A 27141-nucleotide genomic window follows, 5' to 3' on the forward strand; every position below is an offset into this window, starting at 1 on the left:
ACACATACAAGCATACATACATACATACATACATACACACATAAAATGCCAACCAGGAACTTAGCTGGAACATTGTTACCAATTTTTAATGTATTGTTAGTATGAATGGATCTATGTAAAAATCTACCAAGTTTTATCTCCATAGTAACTTATTCAAAGATTAGTCTTTTTTATTGACAGTTTTTGTAACATAAAATATATTCCATCACCTTGATGAGAACTTTTTTAAGGATTGGGGGGCGGGGGGAGCACTTTTAAATTGGAGTTGAATTATCATTTAGTTGTTCCTCATTTCTAATGATGTGAAGTCACTTTTGTTTTTTCAAAGGAAAAAAATGGTGAGCTTTTCTTTTTTCTAATAATCTTGTACTGTGAATACTTTCCAGACATTTGCAGTGGTATCTGGGACAGCTCATGTGGAAACAACAGTCTTACCTGTCTACCACTCACATGGGTTCCACCTAAAATCTTACAATGGAGAAAAATACTTTTGTATCTTCTGAAGACACGTAGGTGAATGTAAGTGGTTACAAAATGCAAGCATACTTTTATTTCTTCTTGTAACTTTTCTGTTAGATCTGTGAAGCAAAGGGTAACTTTAATCTTAGTAATTCCTGGATTTTGACCCTGTAACTGCAGTATTTATTTACCTGTCTGTCACATGTAGTCATCACAGTTTCGTATACCTCAAGTAACTTGAAGCTAACAGTCCTGGGTGACAGAATCAGTGTTGAAGGTGAAATAAGTTTTTCATGTATTTTTTCTGGCATCAAAACATCCTGCAAATACTGGCAGAAAGCCAGTCTGTGACTAAATTGCATTAAAAGGTGGGAGCTCTGTGTCACGCTGACAATAAATTTTGTGCAATACAAATTGTGTTTAACCCCTAACGCTAGGTGAAGGTTGAATGCCATTTCCTTGTAATCCAAGTGTCATTCATTTGATAAACACCTTTTGCCATATGTAGCATAAAGTTGAATTAATTGAATGAATTGAATAGTTTGGCATACCGGTACTGCAGTGTCAGAACGCCTAACCTACTATCTCTTTCCTCCATTACACAGTGGTATTTTGCCATGCGACTCGTTCAGATCAGACAACCCGATTTTACTTCTCTGAAAGCCTTTTGTCGTTTCCCTTTTTGTATCTCAGGCTTGGAAATTAATGTGATTTAGAGAACTTGATAAAACTGCCAGGGGAGATGGTCAAGGAATGTGATGTTGTAAAAACAGGTTGTTGGCAGGTTTGCTTCATGTCAGCCTTAGCAGCATACCTGCCACACCAAAAATTTCGGTGTGAAACAGATACTGGAATTTACTTGCAGATCTCTGTTGCTTAACAGAATGCAAGACATGGCCCTTGCCAACACTATAAGCAAATGATGCCTGTTGTGCATTTTAAGGTTTTCAGGAACTGGCAAGTGAGGTTTGTTAATGCAGAAAGGGGTCAAGTGGAAGCAGCACCGTGGGCTCGCGCTTGGCGCTGCAGCAGAGAACACTTCCCACGGGAACGTTTGAACCAGTGGTGTCTTCTCGTCGCAATTATTTGCCGTTGTTTCTGTAAGATTAACTTCTGTGGAAAATATGAAGCTTGCAGAAGTTAAATTTGGAAAAATGTTGAAACAGTTTGGCCAAAACCTGTGAAATTTTGAGCGAGAACAGTGCCTGTGTAGGAGATGGAACTGGGGCTCCTTACGCTCTTCCCTGTCGCGCGGGCTTCCCGACCAGGCCGTTCGTCCCTTTTCACCGGGTCAAGAGGGGACAGGGTTTGGGAGAGCAGACCCTGCCCACGGACCGGCGGCCCTTCCCACGGAGCAACTTGCCGGTGTTAGGCTGACCGAGTAGACTTTCCCCACCACGCATACTTCTGCCGCTTGCCCGGCAGGAAAACGCGCGTTTTGCCCCAAAAGCTGGTCAGTCCAGGCCCGTTCCCCCCCCTCCCCGCAGTGCCCTTCCACCCAGAACGAGCCGGGACGGGGACGCGAGCGCCAGGGCCCCGGGGGCGGAGCTGCCTCCGCCCTGCCGGGCAGGGGCTACCCCCGCCCCCCTGTGACCGCACCGTGGCGCCGGCCAATCGGCGCCCGGGCAGCCGGCAGGGAATTTGCATGCGTTGAGGCGTTGCCGCGGCAACCGCGGAGCGCGGGAGCCGAGGGGAGCCGTCGCCCTGGGCCGCTCCCCAGAGAGGGCCCGCCAGGAAAAACGAAGGAAAGCGGGGCGGCGCGGGGGGCCTAAAGCGTTCCGGGGGTGCGCGCCTAACTTTGCTGATCGACCCTTTTCTTCCGTGCAGGGCAACCTGAACCGAGAGGCAACATCGGAGAAGCCCAGATCTTGTGAAAATTAGGAATTTTTTGCGCCTCTCTTCGGAGCGAAGGTAATGTTTAGGAAGACATTAGGGACGCGATGCCTGGAGCGTTGAGTCTGAATAAGGCTGGGGAGCTTTTGAGGGCAGGACGGGGGAGGAGGCACTGCGGTCTTCCCAAGCCCACGCAACGCTCCTGCTTCGCCAGCCAGCACGGCCAGTTGGAGTCCTCTGAGCTCAGATCCCAGTTTTTCTGGTTTTCAGCTGATTTCCTTGTGAAAGTCAGCTGACGGTACTGATAACACGCCTGGCCTCAACCTCCGTAAGCCAAGGACTAAATAACACAGTCCTGTGTCCCCGTCCTCATCCCATTGCATCAGTGCTTGACACCAAAGTACCCGACGGCCGGATTCCTGCAGAGCTCAGAGGCCTGGTTATGTATAAGTAAAAAGGTCGGTGAGCAAAGATTTGAGTGACTTTCTCCCCTCAGACCAGCTAGCTGCTAATAAATGGGTGTGTAATAGTTCTTACTGCAGGGATAATGCACTTATTCTCTGGAATGCACTTCTGCAGAGATTTGCCTGGCAAAAACAGTGTGTGAGTAAACAGCATTTGCCAGGTCAGATGTTCTGATTTCCCAATACCCCCCTTCACTTCTCTTGGGAAGTGGGCCAAGTTCATTTATGTGTGTGTTTTAAGGGGCAGGAGAATACAATTGGAATCATCATGGGCAACCGTTTGGATGTTGAAAGCTAGAAATGTTACTCTGTGTGGAATATAACCCTACCTGGCACATAATTACCGATTGTCCTGTATAACAGAAATTACCTCTTTCAGTTCTATTCCTGGAAAATACATGGTGCTCAACAGTAATGAGAAGGTTTACTATAAAAGCTAGATTTTTATTTTTTTTTTTGCTTGGAAAGCACAAGTGAAACAGAGAACTTTGCTGTCATTTCCAATTGGTTTATCTTAAAGCGGATTACAAAATTTCTTCTTAAGATACTCTCAGTGAACTGATTGCTCAAGTTATAAATTAACACCATTGACTTCATTACAAATGTTGGGTTTTTTTTTTAATTAAATTAACTTTTCTATTTAATTAATTCCCTAGGACATTGTTCTAGAATAGGATGCACTGGTTTCTTCTAACCAGGTGAAATTAGGGTTACACAGTAAAAAGCTCAGACATACATGGGTTTTTATATGTCTCTTCATTTAACCCACATTATCTGGGGAAGTTTCAGGTTTCTCTTCCATATGTATTTCTACTGGCTCGTGGAATTTAATAATATTCTGTTAACTAAAGAATTATAAAACAGGAATCAGGACAATATAGAGAGGTACATAGATAACAGCTTCAAACATAAAGTGAGAAAAAGACCACCACTGAACATAACAAATTACAGAATCACCAGGGCCCAGTGGTACCAGGTAAAACTTCATGAATTTTATCAGCCATGTCTTCTTACATCATTTATAAATTACTGTTGATCTAATCTGGAGGAGAAAAACAATAATGTAAAAGAATGATGTTTTTAAGATTTGTTACCAACAAGACCCTTAAAAATTAATGTTCTCCTACCAGTAGCCACTATCAGCCTTGTGCGATAAATGCCCTTAAGCCTCATGCTGGATATGATGAGTGTTTTAATAGTCCTCCTAGCATGCTGTTTTCTATAACAGAAATTTAGTAGGTGGCCATTCTCTTTTTGTGTCACTACATCATGAATGTTCTGCAAAGTATTAGAATGTGCTGTATCCTTCATGCAAGATACAACAAGGAGTATTTAATAACTTCTTGTTAGGTTTTACCAACAATTCACAAAAGAAATGGGATGTCCAGTGTTTCATTGTTCTAGCCATTTTCCACTTCAACTCATTTCATCTGGTTGTCTAGATTCCGTCTGTTGGTTCTTTGTTATTGTGGCTTTCTGCTCACCAGTTAGTTTTCTTGTTAATTTCAATAGCTGGTGTATCTTACTGAGCATAGGAATTGTCATGGTAATCAGATTATCTAGCTGAATATCCTGTTCATAACAAAAGTACCAAAAACCTTAGTTTGGTCAGCAGTCAAAAAAACTTAACCTTAGTCACTTGTCAGCAGGAGCACTTTCTTTCTATTGAAAAATTATTAAGGTTGATTTACACTGTAAAAGATGAGAACATTTACCCCTTCTGATTATTTTATCTTGCATAATGTAACTGTGTTAATGCAGATTATTGAGAAAGGTGTCTTTCCTGCACTGAATCACTCTACACTTTTAGTGACAGGCTCTCAGTACATGTACATTGTCATCCTTCCTCTGATTTCCACTGACTTGTGTCAGTTTGAACAGGCTGACATGCCTGGCTTCTATTTTTTCTATCAAATGGACTCATAAATGATTACTCATTTATCCATCCACCTATTTTTCTGCCTAAAAGATCATCGTACTTTCTCCAAATTATTGCACAAATTGCATACTAACCCTCAAAATCACTGGGAATTGGCCAGATTCTGCACACATCAGTCCCAGAAATGGAAATGTTGAACAAAGACACCTGAGCTAGGAAGTACGTGTAGCTTACTTTGAGCTGTGTAAACTTACTTGCTTCAATGTCTGCTTGTTCTCATACTCCTGTGCTGTGGGCAAGGTGAACGCACCCAGTCTATTTATTATTTGATGCATATCTGATATGCCCTCTATGATTTGCATAATGTTAAATATCACAGATCTACTGCAGTTACTGACGATGATTTCTTTAAGAATGTGATGCACAGTATCCCCAGTGTCACCCAAACTGGGAATACATCTATGCTGATTTTTGCACAAGAGTAAGTGTGGAGGCAGCATAACATTGTTCATTTAAAATAGGAGATGAGTGTGTTAAATGATTGTATGTGAATAAAACTAAGGTAATCTTCACCCTGATAAGTTGTAATGCATCACTCAGTACAATATGAAAAGCAAGAACATTGTTTATAGAGCATAAAGGACATCTAAGAGAGAATGGCATTGCAGGAGCAGGTCCAGAATTCTGAATTTTGGAATTCTGACAAATTATGTTTTTTCAACTAAAAATGTTTCACTTCTTCTGTATATTTTACCTAGCAGCAGTCGTAATTCCTTCATATAAGGTTATGTTTTCAATCAAATCAAAGGAATTATTTCTTATGTTTGGGCAGAGGAGGACATAGTAATGCAAAAGAACTGCTAGGTCACTAGAACCAGTCTCTACCATTCTCTGGCAACACTGACAAAAACTTAAATCAAATAAAGTTAATTAAATAAAATAATTACTGCATAATTATACATAGGGTCTCCTCAAACGCCAAGTATACAATGACTGCTATTGACATCAGTGAATTTTGGACTGACCCATGAAGTTCTAGGTAGGAAGAGAATCAGATCCAAAGAAAGATGTGTGCATTTAAATAGGTCAGAGTAAAATTACAAAAACTTTTGCCCAGGTTGATTGTCTCATCACAGCAAACACCTTAAATAGTTCTTTATCAGAATCATATAGAAACCTCAGGGTTATATATTTTCCTTTTCTTACATCCTAATGAACCTTTGTGTGCGCACGCACGCGCACACACACACACACTAGTGATTTCTCTCTTTTTCTTGTCTAATTGATAGCAGTACATCTTTGAAGAAAGTTTTAGTTTTGTCTAACAGACACTTTAAACAGTGGGGAAAATGTTTGTTAGAAAATTCCCAGACAGTTCTAGACCATTGGTATACATCAGAAAACAATGGCTTTTTAACCTGGTATATTTGGGTTTGAGTATTCTTGCCTTGTCCTTTTAGCTGGCCGCATCCATGTTTAATAAAGGCGTAACCACTAGCCTCTGGGCTCCAGATAGTATGGGGGAGAAGGTACTGCTATACGTGCAGCTGATCCTCTGATGGAACAAGCTTCATACTTGGATGTTTCTGAGTGTGCATTACTCATAAGACATTCAAGCCAGGCTGCTGTGATGTTAGATTTTACAGACTCACAAAATCTTGAAGCTGCCAGAAGTGGGGGTACATGCCAGTATGTGTGTGTGTTCAGAGCTTGCAAATCCTTTCTCTAGATGATAGGAGGATGCATAAAAACATGGATTGTGCTCAGCTATGACAAGATAAAGCATCCTGATGTAGAAAACTATGGATTTCCTACATCTCAGTGGTCTTTATTTAAGTTTAATCAAATAATAGATTATTCTTTTCACATGACTGAAGGAAAAGGTTAGTCTTTAGGACTAATCAAAGGAGACTCCTCCAGCCAGGAACCGTGGAGAAAAAGCGGTACTGAGCTGGAAAAATGCGAGGCTTTTAATGTGTGGTTAATCTGCTAAAAATATTTTTGGAAACATAAAAATGTTTTTTTCCTTTTATCTTTCAGTGAAAAACAGATCCAACAGTAAGATACTATAAATTATCCAGTATTTTTGTCCAACTTACATTTGAGTACTTTCTCTTAACAGATTTCTAAAATGATTTATAATTGAGCAGTACAAGAAAACATTTAGCACAAGAGAAAATACAGCTTAAAATGTTGGTTTAATTTCATTTGCTTTCCCTTAAAGAGTAATGGGAAGCCTCATAGAAAACATTTCATTTGGAAAGAGCCTGAAGCAAGGCTTTTTGGCAGTCAACAGAGGATGTCAGTTTTGTCCTTTTTGACACCCCTTTTATTTGTAAATATAATGAAAACACAGTAAAAGGCAGAAAAAAAGTCTTACATTTACCTTGTCTATAAAGTTAGGGATCAGACCTAGAAAATCCTGTGACCGGATTGATCTAGTGTTGGGGCACTGGAAAATCTGGATGAACTTCCTTATCTTTCTGCCTTGCTATGTTATGCTCAGCGGATCACTTCATCTCTCTCTTTCTGTATCTTTTGTCCTCTTAGACTGAGTTGTCCTCCTTTGTCTTTATACACAGTCCAACCCAGACTGAGAACCCAGGATCTCTGGGTACTATTGTAGCGCAAGAAGTTGTTGCTTATTGCTTCTGATTTAAAGCTATTTGGGACATCTATAATTTATGTAAAAATAAGTTAGGTATTACAATTGCAATAACTTTTCTTTCATGAATCACCTTTATTAAATGATCCACCTAACAATGACTGTGATGTCACCAACGGAAAATTTATGACTTCAAGCACTGAGTGATGAACAGGCAGAATGAGTATACAGCATCAAGTATAGTATTGCAAGCAAACAAAGGCAGAACTTCTCAGAGGGAAGTGGGGGTTTGCATAAATAAAGTCTTACCCAGCCAGGAACCCTTGAATCCAAGATACTGGATTAATCAGTATCTTTTGCAAGCTAAAATTAGTTTATTCTTTTTTGACACTGACAGCCTGATCTGTAGCTGGGCTTCCACCAGAGTGTTGTATTTGGATACCACCACTTTGGAGCTATATGTTTCCGCCTTCATTTAATGTATCTCTGTGGCCTGTCATAGACTTCCTCAGGCAGAGCAACCCACACAGACATTCTCATAACTCTGTTACACAAGTCTTGATTTTGTAAGCGCTCTCCAAAGAGCCTCCTGGATGTAAGCCACTGCCACCTCAAGCAAGTACTTCATATAAATCCTTTTCATAGCTTTATCAAGCAGTGTTTTAAAAATAGTAAAGAAATCAGTTGTTCCCACTATTTGTTTTGCTTGTTTATGGTCCTCCCTCCTAAATCCAGATGAGAAAATTGTCTCTGCCTTTAAGAGGGAGTCAAGCATGTCTAAGGGGTATTCCTTTGAGATGTATAAGCTTGAAAGCTCTTTGACCTTTGTTTTAGCTTTGTGTTTATCTGGTGCAAGAATTTATCTTGTCTCTTTCTGTGCTGGCAGATGGGAACAGTGACAGTAAGCTAGCCATACCACCATACCACTAGCTAGTTTAAATGGAGTTTACAGAGATTCAGCCGCACATGGAGAGGCTGTGATACCAGTCAACGTTCATAAACTGTACATAAACACATTCTCCAAATTGTCACAACTGTTCCTTTATTTTGTCCATTGAATAAGCACGGTTGTGTCCTGGCAGCAGGAGGCTTCATACAATGTGTTCTTCCACAAGGTAAACTCTGTTTTTTTCAGCTGGGAGGTCTCCATGTGGAATTCTAGCTAAGTCAAAAGCAGTAGTGTTGAGGATTCATTGGAAACAGCCAATTTAATCCCCCAGCTAGCACAAGTATGTTTTGTTCAATTCGGTCAAGGAATCCAGGCTTATAAAATGACCTTATAATGGGTTTTGAGGAATTGTTTACATGAGAGAATCAAGAGAGATGAAAAACAGAGAGGGTCACTCTTCAGAAATGGGCTGCATACAGGAAATAGGAAACGTATGTGTCAACTTTGCTTCCAAGTTCCAACACTGACATGAAAGAAGACATAAAGAAGGCCATTTCAGGGAAGAAGTTTTCACTTGCCTGTATAGGTTCAATCACACATGGCAGCTAAGAGACGGCAGCATTACTGAAGCATGGATAATAATGCTATTGTTGCAATGTCTGGTTAGGATAAGCTTAAAAACACTGTGCAAGAGTTCCAGTTCCATCTTCAGGACAAGAAGATAAAAGATGTACTGAGCTATTTGCACTCTTGTCATTCTGTTCTATTTTAGGTGAAGTGAAGCTCTCGACCTGATGCTGAACCAGCCGTAGTATTTCACTTGCTTTTAATTAAACTGAACTCATCCATTAGTTGCAAATGCCCTGTCACTGCAGTTCATGAGATTGTTTTTTAAGTACTGTACTCAGTGGAACTGCAGAGGAGAGGAATGTTTTCCCACAGCTATATGCAATGATCAACTGTACCTTCCCACTTTATTAAATAACATGTTGCAACATTTTTAAAAGAAAAAAGTAAGGAAGTTTTCTGTTTTGAAATGTTAAATCCCAATCCTGATTTACTTCCACATCTTTACCACTGAGCTTGAGAAAAGAAGAGTTGAACTGCTCATATGCCTTTTCATTTCACACTGAATTTATAGGAAGTTTCCAAATAATAACGGTCAACTTGGCAGGAATAAATGTAGACCAAATGGTGTAATCCCCACAAGGAAGCATAATTCTCTTATGAAGTATTTACAATCGCAAGCTTGGAAATCCAACAATAGGTTATATTGTTAATAGGTTGTTTATAGCATCTTTTATTGACTGATTCATTCTTAATGGTAACAGATTTAGTCACATAACATTCTTCATGTGGCAGGCAGTTCGATGTTCACTGTTGCTTTAAGAATCCTCTCAGGTAGCAGAAAGTATCATTCTGACACAAATCAATAAATAGGATGTAAATAGGACCTTGCAAAGTTCAGAAGTTTCCTGAAATGTAGCTGAACTTTCTGATGCTCCCTTCCTGTGACCCTCCAATAACCCTTATCTTCCCTGCCTTCATGACCCTTTAATGTTTCCCTGGCTCTCCACTCCCTTCGTCCTCCTAAAGAGCTTGGCTACTTCCCAACTTGGATTCATTCAACAGGCCACCCTCCTTGGAAACTCTCCCAGTCTTTGAAAGGGCCTTGCAGTAGAGTAGCCTCAATGCTAGTTTGCAAATTTAAATTTAACGTACCGTTGACCCATTCACCTAACTGAATCATATGCATGACCTGGTCAACACTGGCAAACTCCTGCAGTGGCAAGTTGTGGTACAAAGTGATCAGCCTTCTGTGAAGTTAAGGTCAGAACATTTAGGCCTTCTAAAAGGAAAACAAGGGAAAGGCTTCGGGGTTTGTTGCACATATAGCTTTTGTAATACTTTCTACGCAGTTAACAAAGTTTTTTGCATTAAGGGAACGCTGCTGGTGAGGGCAAAACTTATTTCTTTAAAATGAGATATCACCAGTTTGAGGCCAGCTAGCTGCCCAGGTATTATTAATTGTTGCTGTCCAAACTGCTTGTAACCTTTGTTTCTTTGTTAGTTTGTAGTATGCTTTTCCACTGGATATTTCACAATTATACATTGTGTAGGAGTCAGGGAAAAAAAAGTTCTTTTGATATCTGAAACAAAATTCCAGTGCTACAGTTTTGTGTATCCTTTAACATACATTATACACTTATCTGATAGCTTCAGCCATGGGAAGATGCTACAGCCTTGTACTTTACTATATTTTTCCACAGACTGCAGTTATCTAATAGAGTTTTAGAGGAGATGTTAACTCTGAGTGCTAAGTATAATGTCCTTCAAGAATTTTATTTTTAACAGCTAACTGTAACATACTTGTTTGCAGGGATTTGTTCCAGTACAAATCACAGATTGGCTCTCATGGTCTTCACATCTTCCAATTTGTGTACAAACAAATCTGAGCTTCACAGGAGATTTTGTAAAATGAGAAAATGTCACATGTGTCCCTGGAATATGCAACTTTGTGAATATTTAGGCAAGCAGGGTGAACACAGCAATCTAAACATCTTTGTGTGCCTGGCAAGAGGATGATTAATCATGTGAACTTGGTGATAACTTGTTTTTTCACTGTTACCCATGTCCTGAAGGTATCCCCTAGAATATTTATGACAGACTAGAATCAGCTTAGTGCTTCTCAGTGGCAAAGACAAAGTTTAAGTTTGTCACCTCAAGGGTAATGACAAAACCGTGTCCTTGCCCTTGGGTGTAGTAGAATTCAGCCCCTGGGTTCAGAGGTGGGTGTGGTAAGGGTGAAAAGGCTGTTGAGTGGGAGAAAGTCTCCCAAGGTAACATGACAAAGAGCAGTTCAGAGCAAATCCAGGTTGGTTGGTGGTAGCAGAGAAGGTGACCTGAGATGAGTCAGTGGGATCTCTGGGTACATAAGTTTGGGAGTTAGGAACTCCCTAAAAGTTTGGCAAAGTTGAGATAAAGTTTGGAATATTCGGTAAGGGCAAGGTGACTCTTAAGTCAAAGGAAGAGCTGCCAACCCCAGAGCAGTGGCCATAATGCCTTGACCCTATCCTTGGAGGCAAAATAAGCAATAATCAGCTGTTTCTTCTATTATAGATGAAGTAGACAATGGTGACCTTGCTGTCTTTGGCAGTCGCCTGTCTATGCAACCTCTTGCTTGCTTATGACTAAAGCTAGCCTGTTATTCTGTATTCTTGCACTAAAACATAGCATCTGCCATAACATGCTTACAGTCTGAATTTTATTTTCCGATCCTTGGAGGGCCAACACAAAAGATTGTCTGTGTGAGAAATGAACATTTAAGTGATATAACACAATGTTGTGTGTATACTGTGATAGACTGCAAATTGAAAAACTGAAATATGTTTAGCATTATCTTCTTTAGACTAAACAAACACAGTGACCTTCGCTTCTCCTCATGTGGTATGTGCTTCAGCCCCCAAAGCACCTCTGTAGCCCTTATTGATAAACTTGCTCCATTTTATTAATCTGTCTCCTGTACTGGGAGAATCAAGACTGCTCAAAGAATTTGAGATACCACCTCACAAGTGCTGATTAAAGAGGCCTAATAATTTCCTTCAACCTGCAGACTAGGAACGTTTTCGTTGCTGACTGTCGCTTTGGAGATTGGACATTAACATCCCTCTACTAAGGGACTTATTTTCATTTCTCTTCAGACAGGGAAATTTTGTTTAACTATTAACATAAATGGCTTAGAAATTAAAGACTGTGTTAGAAATACCAGTTATGTCAATAATTGAAAATAAAGCATATTGATTATACTTAAAACCCCATGTATTTCAGCAGCTTCAGTTTGTGCAAACCCATCTTTTTTCATGTCCTTCATGAATTTACACCCTCTGGGACTAGAATTTCAGATTTACATTGTTCAGCTGATCATTAGGAGTAGGATATATTTTATGTTATTTGCCTGTTATTTAAAAATATAACAGAGTAGTAAGGTAAACTGATCCTTGTGATAAACCACTGGTTGGTAATCTTAACCAGAGAGATGGTGCTTATTAATATGTACTGATTTAATTTGTTTCAGGATCATGTAAGACCAAAAGGCAAAACAAAAATACACAGAAACCCTGTTTCCCTACTGAAATGGCCAATAGGCGCAGTTTTCCAGCTTTGAAATCCCTAGTATATTCCAGCCCATGAAACTGGATTAAGAAGATGGAGCATCATGCTGAATAACAGACTTTTCCAAGCCCTTTATGTGTAGGAGAGAGAGAAGTATCTTGAAATGTTGTACCCTTCATGGAAACAAATGTCAAGAAAAAGAATGTGAACAAAGCCTGTAACACTCTGCCAAGTGCTGGAGAGGCACTTGCTAGTGTCTCTAGCATCTTGCCTTCAGAGAAGGTTTCACCATCTAAAGTGTCAGATCTTCCCAGAATTTTGCCCAAAGTAGTACCTCTAGAAGTTGGATCCCAGAAAAGGTGACCAGGCACTGCAATAATGTCAAAACGGTCAGACTCTTCAAATATGTCTCTGACGCCACTGAATCTGCCCGTCATCCCACCAAGAAGACCTTGCTTCAGGGTATGCTATATCTGTGGCAGAGAATTTGGGTCAGAGTCTATTTCTATACATGAACCCCAGTGCCTAGAGAAGTGGCGTATTGAAAATGATCAGCTACCAAGGCATCTCAGAAGAGTGGAGCCCAGGAAACCTGAGGTCCTTACTGGTGGTTCCTGTACGCTTACTGAAAAAGAGGCAGCTTATCAGAGTGCTCAAGCCCAGCTCCTGCCCTGTGGAAACTGTGGCCGAACCTTTCTTCCTGACCGTCTCATTGTGCACCAAAATTGTTGCAGAGGAGGTGGCAGCAGTGTGGGGCTGTCAAGCTCTATCCCCCATAAATCTGGTAAAGGCCCAAGCTCTGGCTCTGACTCAGCAAATGATGATCCTTCAAAGGCCCATCAAGGAAAAAGCAGGGCTGCACCAGCGGTATTAGACAAGGTAAAATGCTAAACACGTGCTGTGTGAAAGGGTGTGGATGTATTTTGATGCTAGGCACTCCAGGGGAGACTGGGTTCCCATCAGATTTAAAATCACTTTCCTTCAGAAGGATAATTTGGCTCCATGCAAATGTTTCTCTGCTGAATAGTAGGCAAAGGAAAGGGGAATACAGTGTTGTTGTGGTTTAACCCCAGCCAGCAACTAAGCACCACGCAGCCACACACTCACTTGCCCCCCACCCAGTGGGATGGGGGAGAAAATCAGGAAAAGACGTAAAACTCATGGGTTGAGATAAGAATGATTTAATAGAACAGAAAAGAAGACACTAATAATGATAATGATAACACTAATAAAATGACAGCAGTAATAATAAAAGGATTGGAATGTACAAATGATGCACAGTGCAATTGCTCACCCCCCACTAATCGACGCCCAGTTAATCCCCGAGTGGCAATCCCCCACCCCCATTCCCCCCAGTTTATACGGGACGTCCCATGGTATGGAATACCCCGTTGGCCAGTTTGGGTCAGCTGCCCTGGCTGCGTCCCGTCCCAACCTCTTGTGCCCCTCCAGCTTTCTCTCTGCCTGGGCATGAGAAGCTGAAAAATCCTTGACTTAGACTAAATATTACTTAGCAACAACTGAAAACATCAGTGTGTTAGCAACATTCTTCTCATACTGAACTCAAAACATAGCACTGTACCAGCTACTAGGAAGACAATTAACTCTATCCCAGCTGAGACCAGGACAAGTGTGTGTAAGGGAAACTACTTATTCCTATTTCTTTCGGTTTTCCTGTTGAAAGGGAGTAATTGGGTTCTCATATTCTGTGGTCCTGTGAGAATTATGTCCCCAAAAGGGAGCACTACATGCAGTAGTTCCACAGAAAATTCTGTTGAGCACCTTAGGCAAGCTTTGAATGTTATATGTTTTAGCAGATATTAGGTATTTTTATTTAGGTAACATGAAATACAGCATTTCGTTATCCTGTAAGCACTCCAGTGATTTTAATTTTTTACCATTATTCATAACCTTGGCATGGAACATGAGTTTACTGAGGACTGCATGTTCAAAGGCAGCAACTCAGAGTATAATAACAACAAAATAAATAAGACTGCACATTTCTTTCCACTGAATTTGATTCAAGATCCAAGAATAAAGAAGCTGATTCACATTATCCAAAAGCTACACAAAGTTTTGGAAAATGGCATATTTTTTCTGCATTTGTTTCTGCAAAGCTGTGTTTTGGCCAGGACTTTTGTAAAAGGATAGAAGTCTAAATTTAGGCCCAGTGTCTAAAATAAAAGGCGCTTTTTTTTTTTAATGGAGGTTAGAATCCTGATTGCCTACATTACTTTTGAAAATGGGATTTAGCTTTCTCAGTCATCAAAGGAATGCAGTGCTATGCAAAGCATTTCTAAAAATGTTTTAAAAGTCAAAGCATGCTGTATTTCAGTTTTCCAACTGCTGAATAAAATGGAGATAATAACATTGCCCTAACAAACATGAGAATAAAGACAATGTGAGGCATTTTTATAGTATGCTATTTGAGGCCACTAATTGATAGATATTGGCAAATTAGGTCCACTCCTCAGGTCTTTTATCAGCAAATTTCAAATAACCCACAAATAGTTCAAAGTGCTGCACAGGTGCATCTATAGCTATAGGAAAGGAGATGTTCTTGTTGTGTTACACTACTTTTTGCCGTTTTCCAAAGAACTGGCATTGCTGTAAAGGTGATTGTTTAATGAAAGGCATGGGTGTGAAGCAAAGAGTTTTGTCCATCACACAGAATTCTATATGTTTAGCAAAAAACGGGGGGCAGGAGGGAATGTCTATAGTTATAATGTCATAAAAAAACAAGTTTAAAGTGTGGTTTGGCATGAGAGTGACTCTGTAAAAATGTTGCCCTCTTGCACAACATATCTGCTCCCTGTGTGGATTCAGTCACATCTGCTGACTTGTTGAACAACAATATTATTACCACTTTTTACTTCTGTGAGCTCTGCAGAGCCAGAATCTAATATGTTCAAATCTGTTCTTCCTTCTGTGTGAACAACAGGTTTCCTCATTTACTTCCAAGCAGTTACAGTTCATCAGCTGCAGCAGAACTAATAAGGCTGTACAGCTTGCAGTTTGTAATTGACTCTGAAGGACTTTATTATTAACGATGACATTCAGGAAGGGATGATGGATTTTACCTCTCTGAGGTCCTTTATTTTATTATTTTTAGAGCTGTCCTTTTGTACAGAGGTATGCATTAAAGGCAGAGATAGGAATGGAAAGAGTGAAAGAAATATCCTGTGGATCCCAGGGGCTGTTCAGGATTGGCAGACTGCACCTAAGAAGTGGTCAAAGAAAACCTCTTTTCCATAGGTTTAAATTCTCTCTGTGAGGGTCTCCACTTCCAGTGGAAAGTTTTGAAAGGTCCACACATTGGAGGATGTTGAAAAGCACTAAGCTCACAGAAGGACTGCAGATTCACTATGAACAAGGACAAGGTCTGGGTGTCCTCTCCAGTCTTCATTTTCTTCCAACATACGGTTTTAATTTTGCTCACCTCACCAGTTACTCGGCTGCTTATTAATTCTGTTTAAAAATACCAACAGTGGAGTGAAATGGCAATCTGCTTTGGTACTGGCAGGAAAGCTTTTGGGGCAGTCCATGTCTCACTTAACAGACCTACTCACTGTGACAGTGAATTATTTAAGCATTTGTTTAAAGTCCTGATTCAGCAAAACATCAAAGGGAAGGAATAACTGAAAAAAACCCAACCCTTATATAAATGTATTTAAGAACTGTAATGCTACTGTCAAATTAATTTATGCAATGAAAGATGTCCTAAATTAAAAAGCTGGATTTTCCTCATTTTAAAAATAAAGATCTGACTGATTTAGTGGTACACCATGTGAAGGGCATTGTAACTTTAAAACTGCAAGCACTTTTGCCTCCAAGCGTCTGTCTTAGAGCTCTTTCTCCCTTAGCAAGTGCAGGATCAATTAGACCAGTATCATCACTGACAAACACTCAGTTTAGCATTAAATGCCTTTAGAGCTGGAGAATCAACAGCCTCCATAAGCCATTTCTTCCACTAACTGCCCGTGCTTTCAGAATGCATGAACACATCTGAGTTAATCATGTCTGGCTATGTAAAACAAACAACAACCTGTGCTTGAGAGACTCTCAAGGATCACATCAGCTCAGAAATTCTGTTATGGATTCTGCTGTGATAGCCCAGACAATGGAAGTGATGTCTGGAACTACTGAAACTCAGACTTGCACTAGAGCAGAGTGTGTTTTTTATTCTTTCATAGACCAAATGTCTGCTACATGTAAGTGAGTATTAATGACTTGCTGTGGGTATGCATTACAGTTTTTTTGACAGCAGATAACACCGATACTAAAATCCTATCAGACGTGTCACTAGCATCTGGTGCTGCCATCTGCTGTTTTCTTCTTATCAAGTTAACTACCTAAAAATAAGATTTCAGTGATCTTCCTTTACTGTATTGTAATGCATTTTAACACAGCACAAGTCTTGAACACTTGTGGAACAACAAAATGTTGATGTTGTATCTTGCTCTAGCATAAAGTCATCTAGTCACTTGGTAAAATGAAAACTTCAGATGCTGTATAATTCTAATGAAGGTAGGAAGTCAATGATAATCTTTGTTTCCCTCAGTTGCAGCAGTTTTGAGCATCTAAGGAGAATATTGACAAGTATATTTGCAAATATAGAAAGTTAGAGGAGATTGGACAGTGAATGGATGGTTTGAATGAAACTTACTGAGTATTATCATTGGGAATGATCGAACTTCTTGCCTTTCTGCTTTTACACAGATGCGATGTTCATTATACTGATGTATTTCTTTTAAAAGATAGCACATCAGGAGTAAAATGAGATATTCTAGTGCTTCCAGTGGAGTAAAATCTTTAACTACCTGCATCACCTGACAGAATTACCTTGCTGTTCAAGGAAACTTCATACACAGGCGTATGACCAGTCCTAACGTGAGTCTGCTGTTGTGTTGGGGCACTGGCTGAAAGCACTCCAGAAGGCTGTGAAATGCACCTTTGGATGGTCATGAAAGCCACGCCACAGCTTGTCCCTGTCCTTTATGCAAAATGCCTCTTACTTTCCAGAGAGGAATGTGTGGAAAGGGCTGTCTTCATACAACATGATGCTCTTGCTAGTGTTTGTACCAATCTTTTCCTGAACCTCTGTACCTTGGGCAATTCAAGCCTGTGATGAGAGCTCTGGGCTGGAGCAGGAGGCCTCCTCTCCTCCCATTAAAATACATGGATAATTAAACAAATAAGAAAGGCAAGGGTGTGTGCAGTCCTGGATGATAAATATTTATGGAGGGGAGTTTGGGAGTCAGTCTTATTGGGTGTACTTAAGAAGAAATTAAAAGCTTTGTGCAGTATGGGAGGATTTGACCTCACGTAACACCATAACAGCAGCCTGGGGCTAACCTCAAGTAATGTCAGGTCTATTGAAAATACATAGTTGCATAGACCTCTGAGCTAAATAACTTCATTCATGGTCACACAGACATACTTAGCAGTCTTGGAGAAAAAAGAAAATACTGAGACACCAAAGGAAAGCCTAACTGCACTGTTAGGTATTTGTAGGTATTTTTATAACAACACATATCCTCAGGAACAGACCTTCCCTACAACCCTTTTTAAAAGTGAAAAACAAAGCAGTGAGCAGACAGCCTAGCCACTGGCCTGTGAGTAGTTTGGGTTGGAAAATTGTGGTGATTCCAAAAATAGTTTAGTTTCAAACTGCAGGCCTCCAGATGTGACATTTGGGGTAGGCACACTCTGAAGAGAAAGAAATGAAGGATAAAAATCATCAGCCATAGAAATTCCAAATAAAGCTTATCATACCTCAGATTCCACAGTTAAGCAATAAAAGAGATGTTACTACCAATTGTAAGGATATTCTCCTTCAGGTTTTATTTTTCAGCTTTTTAACATGTGCATATTTGCAGAGAAGGATTTGTGTATATAATTTGATGTGTGGTGATGGTTCAAACTCACTACATTCCTGGAAAAAATGATTCCATCCTTAGAGTGACCTGATTCCTTTTAATTAATTCTGGTCTCTGCTATTGTTTCTGTAGAATTTTTAATTGTGGAAGTTACAAAACAGAGACATTTCTACTTGAACAGATTTCTTAAACATTTTTTTCACTGAATAGGATTTAGGTATGAATCAATCCCAGTTGATAACTTTGGAAAAAAGAATCCTCTATTTAGCTGGAGGACTGGATTTGCTCAGTTGCAATACAAACTCAACCTACAAATGCTCTGTCAGGATCTGGAGCGATCACAGTACTGCTTATTCAATCTTCAGGTTTTCAGATGAGACTACCAAAAAGACCATCTCAGAACTGTGGAAGTGCAGATTGCACTGGATGGAGATCACTAATTTCTGTCTTGCAGGTCTCTGGCAGCTGTTCAGTAGAAGGACATCACAATGACTTTAGAACAAGTGTAATGGATTTGAATAAAGCAGTCAGCGATAAAAGATTATCTCCATTCACTAGGGAAATATTTTTAAGACAAAAAAATATTTGATTTTAACAATGGTATTTCTGTGTGTCTTTAAATTTATTGGGAGTATTTAATTTCTAAGTGATTTTTCACCTGTTTTATATCAGGACTTTAAGTCCCCTTGAAGCTATACATTTGTTTTTGTTATAGTGCCCCATACAGTGGCAATGATTGTGACACTGCAGGCTAAGTAAGCGTGATTTTCATTTGTATGAATGGCAGGAACCTAGTTAATGACAACTAGAGAGGAATATGTGTTCCCAATGTTTTTATACCTACCATTTTTTTAGAAAACCATTTCTAAAAATGCTATAAGCATACCCGTAACAAGCATGCACACTGAAATGACTTCCCTGACCTGAAGGGTTTAGACTATAGTATCCTTATCTAAAGCTCTCCAGAGCCTACCAAGAAACATACACTCCCTTCAAAAGACTCTGTATCTGGACCCAGAGTCTTATCTCCAAATCAGACAAGGTGTAGCTCAAGAGCTGAAGTAAAGAAGTAGGTGAAAATTGATAATGAAAAATTAGAGGCCATTCTTAAAACAGCTGTTGCTATATTCAGCTATGACTAGGAAGATAAGTTTATATATCTATATATGTATATATATAAATATAAATATATATATATATTAAAAATACCTTGTTATCAAAGATGGCTAAGAAAATTCCATTTGAAAGTTAAGAGGACGAAAATGTCCTTGGAAAGACTGTCTTTGGAAAAGTGGTATTTCAATTCACTGTGAGAACTTTCCAGATGAAGTCCAACTTGTCCCAGCAAAAATACACTTTGTAGAGTAGTATTTCTTCATGTAATTGAGTTTACATGTGTGATACAGGAAAGAAAGCTTATGCAGATTGTTCACTAATGACATTTTCAGACTGTAGCATAAAAGTGAGAAGAGCTGCCCAGAATTTCTTGAATACACTGATGGGCTGACAGAGAGAGTCATAAATACTGGAACAGGTTACGCTTTGTCTTACACAGGAGCAGAGGAAAAAATGAAATCCCCACCTCCCTTGTTTGAATGAGAAAGGCTTCCTGTGTTTGGTCTGGCATGGCTGTCCCTCTACCTTTAGGAGGGCAGGGAATAGCTCATCTCTTACTAGTATTCCACAGTCAGAAGTGCAGGAAGTGCTGGCAGTTGTGAGACCCATCAGCGTGCCTCAAAGTGCTGTCTCTGCAGTACGTTTTTACACTACTCTTGGAGCAGGGCTGGTACTGACACCACGCCTTAGCTCAGGACGTGCCTAAGGACACAGTCGAGTCCATAATCTGCAATACCACAGTAATTATATATTTTTCAAGCTTAGAATATGTATTTGTGGGGCTTGGGGTTGAGGGTTTTTTCTTCTGTTGAGCTGTTTTTCTCTGCGAACAAAAGCAGATCTGCAGTGGAGAAAAAATGACTTGCTTAGAGTCCAGTTCTGCCCTCGCTGCAGTCACTGGCAGAGTTCACACTGAGGCCTTCAGGAAAAACAAGCAACAATTCCTATTTTGCCCTCCTATCCTGAAATATCCTAAATTGGTTTTAATCCTTCAGGGCCAAGAATTCCACCAGCTGACTGATCTACAGCAGCACTAACACAGGGTTAGGGAACACAATGACACGGTTGTGACAAGTGCCCCCACTGTCAACTTACAAGAGATGCTAAGGCTGGACACAGCACTTTAGCTGTGTTCTGCCTGAAGATGGGGTCTTTATGCAACTGCACTAGACATCAGCAGCTCAGCTGAGGAAGCTTTTGTTGCTCTTTTCCATGTTACTTCTCTTTGTAGATAAAAAAAGGTCTCAACATTTAAGACGGACGCCATCTGCAGCAACCTGATCAAGCAGAGTAGCTGTTTCTGCACGTGAAGACTCAGCGTTTCCATGAACTTGATGGTGTGAAAATAAAAGAGCTAAAACCTACATCGCTAAGTATTAATTAAGTGACACACATGGATTTTCAGCCCTGTATCTGCAGAAGGAACCTATCTGCTCCAGGTGGCCAGTTAATGAGGCAATATCTCTTACAAGCTTCAGACTTAATCCAGACAAAACGAACTGATAGAAACAGTTACACTGATTTCACAGATATGAATTGGTGTCTTAATCTACATGATTGTTTTCATCCAAAGTTGTTTTGAGTCAAAATTATTGTCAAAACCAATATTTATTCTTCTTCACAATTGTTATTTGCAGGCACAAGTGATAAGACGGCCACGAGCAGTGATTTGTTACATATGTGGCCGTAAGTATGGAACAAAATCTATTAGTATCCATGAGCCACAATGCCTGAAAAACTGGCACCAGGAGAATGACATGCTACCCAAGCACTTGAAAAGGCCAGAGCCCAAAAAGCCTGAAGTCAGTCCCATACAAGGTAAGCTACAGACGAAATGAGGAAATGGAAGGAAGAAAAAAAAAGGATTTTAAGCAGTAGCTTAATGGTTTGCAAGTACTTTTTTCTCCATTTTACTCTGAAGAGAAGGTAGCCATCATGGCTTCTTTTAAGCTTTCTGTTAAGTATCCTGCTCTCCTTTTGAGCTGCATCCATGAAGTAAGAGTAGTTGTTGCCTTCTGGGACATGCCTCCTGGGACAATCCTCTTTATATGTCAGTATGTTCTGAATCAAGACAGAAAAAGATTAGCAACCTGCTTCACAGCTACATTGGTACCTTTTGACAATGTTCAATGCTGTAGAAAGGCATAGTTTAAAATGGGCAAAAGCATCCAAGGATAATGTGCAATCTTGACACATACAGTCATTAAAATAAAATACCCTTCAGGCAACAAAGGCATAGATACTTCAGCCAGGTTTTATACCTATAGCGTCAGTTATAAAAAAATGCCTGACACTAGCACTTAGCAGTGGTAAACAGCAAGTGGCCTTGAAAATAGGAGTTCTGTGGTAAAATAACAAATATAATACTGGATACAAGAAGACTGGTACAAAATAAGCTATTTTTAAAACCTACCTATAACATATACTGTAGTTTCAAGGTTTTATTAAAATATATTTATAGATAAAAATGCATTATCTTCTACAAAGAACATCCAGGGGATGTTATTGGTCCCTTTTTATTTACATGTTAGAAGCTGTCTTTGTGAGACATTAAAATAGAAACACAGTGGGGAAAAAATATATGCAGTATAAAATAAACATTTTATTTCTGCCAATTGTGTGTATTTGTGCTGTGGGTTCTGTTCTGTAAGATGCCTAGATCCCAGTTCTTCAAATCAATGAAAATTGATGATCCCCAGCACCCGACAGAGCTGGGCTCCCTTATGTATCCCAGGGGTGTGTGCTCACTGTAGGACCAAAAGGAAATCTTATCTGTGCTTTGCCTGGAAGCTGCTCCCAGGACTTCCCCATTCCGACATAAACTTATTTCACCATTTCAGCTGAATGCTTTCCCTGGCCCTGCCAGCTGGTCTGAGCTACTATGGGCTAAGTTTGGACCACTTGCTCACAGGCAGTTAATTCACCCACTTTTTTTTTATATTCCCCATAATTTCCTGCAGCTTCCCCTAATGTCTGGAAAAGTAGACAAATTCTCCTACAACTCACTGTGAAAGAGTCATACACTAGATCAGTTTACAGCAGTACAAAGAAATATGTCCCCAGAAGACACACACAGAAGAGAGCAGGATCACTGAGAACACTAACCAGCTGTTCAAAATAATAATAATCGCAGCTCAAATAATATCAAATCAGGACTTGGTTAACACATGCCAAGCAGCAGAGTTGAATCTTCAGTAAAAGATAGGTTCAAAAGATATTTTCGTTGTATTTGATCTTTTTGTTGTTAAGCTCTTTTTAATTATTACATGTTGTGTGGTAAAAAAGATGGAGAAAACGAGAATTCCATCTGAAAGAGGAGGATGCAAAAGGACAAATCAGGTTATTTTGAAATACATTATTCTTATTTTGAAGGAGTGAAAGCAGAAACACAACCACTCTTTGAGAGAACAATCCAGCAGAAGGCTCCCAGATATGAATCAGAAAATTGTCTCATTTATGCAATGAGTCATATCAGGCGCCGCACATCTCCTATGAGGTGATGTGTGCCCACAGTTCCCCAGGGGACACTGACCTGCTTCCAGCATCTGTCCCTAAATGCCTGCTGATGCAAGTCTGATCAGTTCTGTAGCTTGAGCTAAAATTGTTGTTCCCCCTGCAGTTGCCTCATGCTCCTGGCCTCGAGAAAATAATCTCAGTGTTGTTCTTTTTCCGTAAGACTTACTCTTGATCATCTGGTAAATGCTATAACTGACCTTGAGACCACATACACGTACTGCATGTCTCACAGTTTCTCAACTTAGGGAGGAGGGATTACCCCTGTTGTTGAATGGAACAGGCAATGTTCAAAAAAAGCTCAGAAATATTAACTGCTTACATAAAACTTTTTATAACTTACATAAATCTTTTTCTGAAAACTCAAGTGTTACAGGAATACAACCACTGCCCTGATTACACAGTGTTTTGTTTGTGGAATGCCTAACACATGCCTGCAAGGAGAAAGTCATCTCTCTCTCTCTTTTTTTTTTATATTCCATAAACTTTCCAAAGTACAGAAAATACACATTCATTTCCTGCAAGCAAAGGGGATATTTGTCTCAGCCAAGAAAAGAAACACTACTTGGTTGCTCTTCTAACAAAAAGAACATTAGGAACAGGCATATTAAGAGATCTAAGGCTTATTGTGGTTATGTGAACCATTGGATATGAATCATATTAAAACTGTATGGGTCTTTAATGAAGAGCTCTATCATGTGCCAATGACAGAAACCATGGAATATTTTTAAATGCAAAAATCCTTTTCATTTAAAAATCATCTGCTGCTAACAGTTCAAAGACAATACCAGTTCTTAAGTCTTTTTCTGTATTGTCATACCTTTTGAGAAGGGTAGAGCAAATACATATTCAAATTGAGCCATGTAGATTTTTTTCTGCATGCACTTTAAATGAAAACTCTTAAGCTCTAAATCCAGGTATTAAGCAACTACCTGGCCTTTTTGGAAATCATTTTGAAACAACAATACGTGAAAGTCCATTTCAAGATGATAGTAAACAGAATTTTTTTCATACTCAAATAAAATCTTGAAAATACATCTGATGTGAGTGTTTGAAGACTGCTCCTGAGCTTTCAGAGCAGTCACTCTTCCCACAGTGGAAAATAACTGAGGGTAAGACTGGGTTAGTGTTTAGATGACAATGGATGCATCAGTGCAATGACCTCACTGGAAGCTGTGGCTTAAAAGAGCTGTAGGTTTTGTCTGTAAGGTTTTAGGCTTACCTAAGCTTTACTCCACTTATTGGCAAAACTTGCATAGACTTTGACAGAAGTAAAATTGGGCCCCTCGTCCAGAGCAGTACAAAAAGCATATTCTCAAGTATGATATGCCTCCTGCCCATTGCCATGGTCAGATAACACATGCTCATTAAACAGAACTTGAAGTAAAGCCAAAAAGTGAAATTTGCTGATAATAGTATGTATGTAAAGATGTTAATAATTAGCTGAGAATGCATATCGTAACACAGAGCATGATGTTTTCTCTGTACTCTCATACAATACAAAATGATTCAGTTTTTGAAGTTAATTTAATTCAACCCCTGGGACAAAAAGCAGAGTCTTTTTATGTATTTTTTACTCTTTTGCTTCTTTCTTTTCTTTCTTTTTCATTTGCAAAAGCAATATGGTTTGGTTAAACTGAAAGGCTCAGTCAACAGGTATTTCCTGAAAATATTTTCCATAAAGAGTTGAATGTGGGTCTCCAGAATGAAAGCTGATACTTTCTTTTTTTAATTTTCCAGCCAAAGGTTTCTATGATCTTGATTCTTTAAATGAGGCTGCCTGGATCAGTGCCCAGAACCAGCTAGTTCCATGTGATATTTGTGGGCGTACTTTTCTTCCAGACAGACTGATCGTCCACCAGCTGTCCTGTAAACTGAAACCTGCAACGTGAAGTGGATGTAACACACATACGTACATATGCATGCATGCTCACACACACACACACACACACGTGTGTGTGTATGTGTGTGCATGAATACACACACATGCACCCATACCCTTCAGCCAAACCATGAGAGAAATAAAATCCAGCTGGAGAGCCATGGGCATCAAAACTGTAATGTGTTGTCAGACCACGTGATCCAAAAGCCTCCAGAGCAAAATCAGAAGTGTCTACTGAAAGTGGCTAGTGTAAGGTCAAATATGGTGATTTTTTTTTCAGCCTAGCAGTAGCAAAAATACCTCCTCATTTCTGTCATTCAGGTAACATCTTGAAATCTCAGTGGAAGCAAAGCCAGAGTGATGTTGATTAGGAAAATTAATTCTTTAAAAATTTTGTTTCCCTTCTACCTAAGACTTATCTAGTTACTGTAAGGACCTCCAGCTGAACTTGACTAATCAAAGAAACCAAGTAGCTCCTTTGAGTTTGTTCTATTGGGATTTTTTTTGTGTCCACGTCCATCTTTGGCACAAGACTATTCATTGACTCCCACTCAGAGCTTAAATCCATGGAGCACTCCAGTGTTCACATCTTTGTGGGACAGTGCAGCTCATGAAGCCCTTGACTACTAGAAGTGAAACATTCCCATATAAAGGGATCCAGCCATGGGGTGGAAGCAGAGACTGGCTGTTTTTAGAAAACGCCCCAAAAGTGCCCTTTTCTTGGAGCATTTCTTGCCTATGAATGATACTGACCATGTGATTTATCCTCAGCTCAATAAACTGATCATGCCAAAAATTTTATAAGTCAGAGGAGCACCTTTTTGTTATGAACTTGGTAAAACCCCCCATATTTTTATGTCAAGACAAAACAAGCATGGTGTGTTAGATGGCTGGAATAAAATACCACCTGCCCTCTGTGCCAAATGTGACCATAATAGAGTGCCAGTATGGGCAAGACGGGTAGGTATTATACAAGAAAGCAGTGGGGAAGGTGTTTAAATGTGCTGTTTTGAAAAATGCTGTTATGTTACATAGCAGAATCAGTGCCAAAACACATCAGTGAATACGTTAAACTCATGAAGGAAGTAATACTCACTCTAACAAGGCACAGCAGAGAGCACTTTTTATTATTCTTTTACTTACTCTGAAGAGTTTTATTAAGTAATCAGTGAGGTTATTCAAAAGGTATGACAAAATCCAATACAAGTTGTTAACCAGCAATATAGGCTTCCTGATATCATGAAAGAAACTGTACCTTATGTATGTTTTCACCTTCAGGCTTTAGGCCTGGAGCTGGCTGTTACATACTGTGTGACCAACATGACTTTTCTCAGAGCATTCACACTTACTATTGTCCTTACAAATCAGATGAAGTGGATGTCTTCATACACACTAAAATGAAGTATGGGTACCAGCAACTTCTCTCTTCCAAGCTATCAAGCTGTGTGATTTGTGGCATAAGTGAAGTAAGAAGTAATATCATGTACTGTTATTAGAGGAACGCTCCTGGCTCCAGCCCTGGCAGGCAGTTAATTCAGACTGGGAGAGGTACCAGCATTCTTTGGTGAAAATAATTTCCAAAACAATCAATGGCACCTCAGCAGCCCTTTCATCTTCAGAATGAGAATTGTATTGTCTGAAGATAGATATCTTCAGGAGTCAAAGGTTCAGTTTCTGTTCTACAGTGCAAAGCTGTGTAAACCCTGCAGATCGGTCCTTGTTAATGTCTCCAACGTAAGGAGAATTGCTGGTAGAGCTGGACCAGTGCCATCCCTCCTTTTGGCTAGGAGGAAGCATGTGGCCTGAGGAAAGAAGAAGGGCTTTGGTTTGTAATTACTAGACTGGCTCCTAGGAGCTGCTGGCAGGCAACATACACTGCAAGACCCTGGAGTCTGTTGCAAGTCACATCAAGTGCTGGCCCACTGACAAGCAGCTTGGTAATTGGAGGATTATGGATGTCATGCAATCTCACCTTTGTGTCCTGTCTTCCTATTCTTGGATCCCTCTTCTTTTTGTCAGACATGATAGCATTTTTTTGGCTACATCTGCTTCACTGGGTCATCAAGATTCATTACAGAGTCACTTCAAGAGCAGAAACATGTTTTAAAGAAACTAAACAGCCTTTGCAGTCACTGCAGTCTTTGGCATTAAAAATTTAGCCCTGCCTTTTGGTGGGATTCAGATGTCAGAGTCCCTGTGTCACACTGAAGGTTGGACTCGGAGTCTTGTTGATTTTAGATCTGTCAGAAATTTCACCCAGAACAGTTTTTCTGTGTTTCATTGTCAGCTCTATTCTTGTCTATTTTTTATTTTCTGGATTATTATCCCCAAAAGCAATAAAATCTGCCTGATGAGCTGAGCAGAGTGTTTATAAACAATCACAAAAGTGCTGATATTAAGCGTACTTGTAGTGTGCTGTTGTGTCTTGCCCAGAAATACCAACGTATGGGAGCTCCTGAAGCCATAAGCCTGAAGTGTGGTTTCTGCATCTGCCTCTGAGGGAGTCAAA

At 39.8% G+C, this 27141-nt stretch overlaps 1 protein-coding gene across 1 annotated transcript; it reads left to right on the forward strand.

Moving 5' to 3' along the window:
- The first annotated feature begins 385 nt into the window (after positions 1 to 385).
- Positions 386 to 25676, forward strand: ZNF475 (zinc finger protein 475). Its single transcript, XM_069777587.1, has 5 exons — positions 386 to 519; positions 2287 to 2370; positions 12205 to 13121; positions 20875 to 21055; positions 24491 to 25676. Exons 3-5 carry the CDS (start codon positions 12621 to 12623, stop codon positions 24640 to 24642), a joined length of 834 nt encoding a protein of 277 aa, XP_069633688.1. The 5' UTR covers positions 386 to 519; positions 2287 to 2370; positions 12205 to 12620; the 3' UTR covers positions 24643 to 25676.
- The last annotated feature ends 1465 nt before the right edge of the window (positions 25677 to 27141 follow it).

The sequence above is a fragment of the Haliaeetus albicilla genome, chromosome Z, assembly GCF_947461875.1.
Source record: "Haliaeetus albicilla chromosome Z, bHalAlb1.1, whole genome shotgun sequence".
Classification (NCBI taxonomy): domain Eukaryota; kingdom Metazoa; phylum Chordata; class Aves; order Accipitriformes; family Accipitridae; genus Haliaeetus; species Haliaeetus albicilla.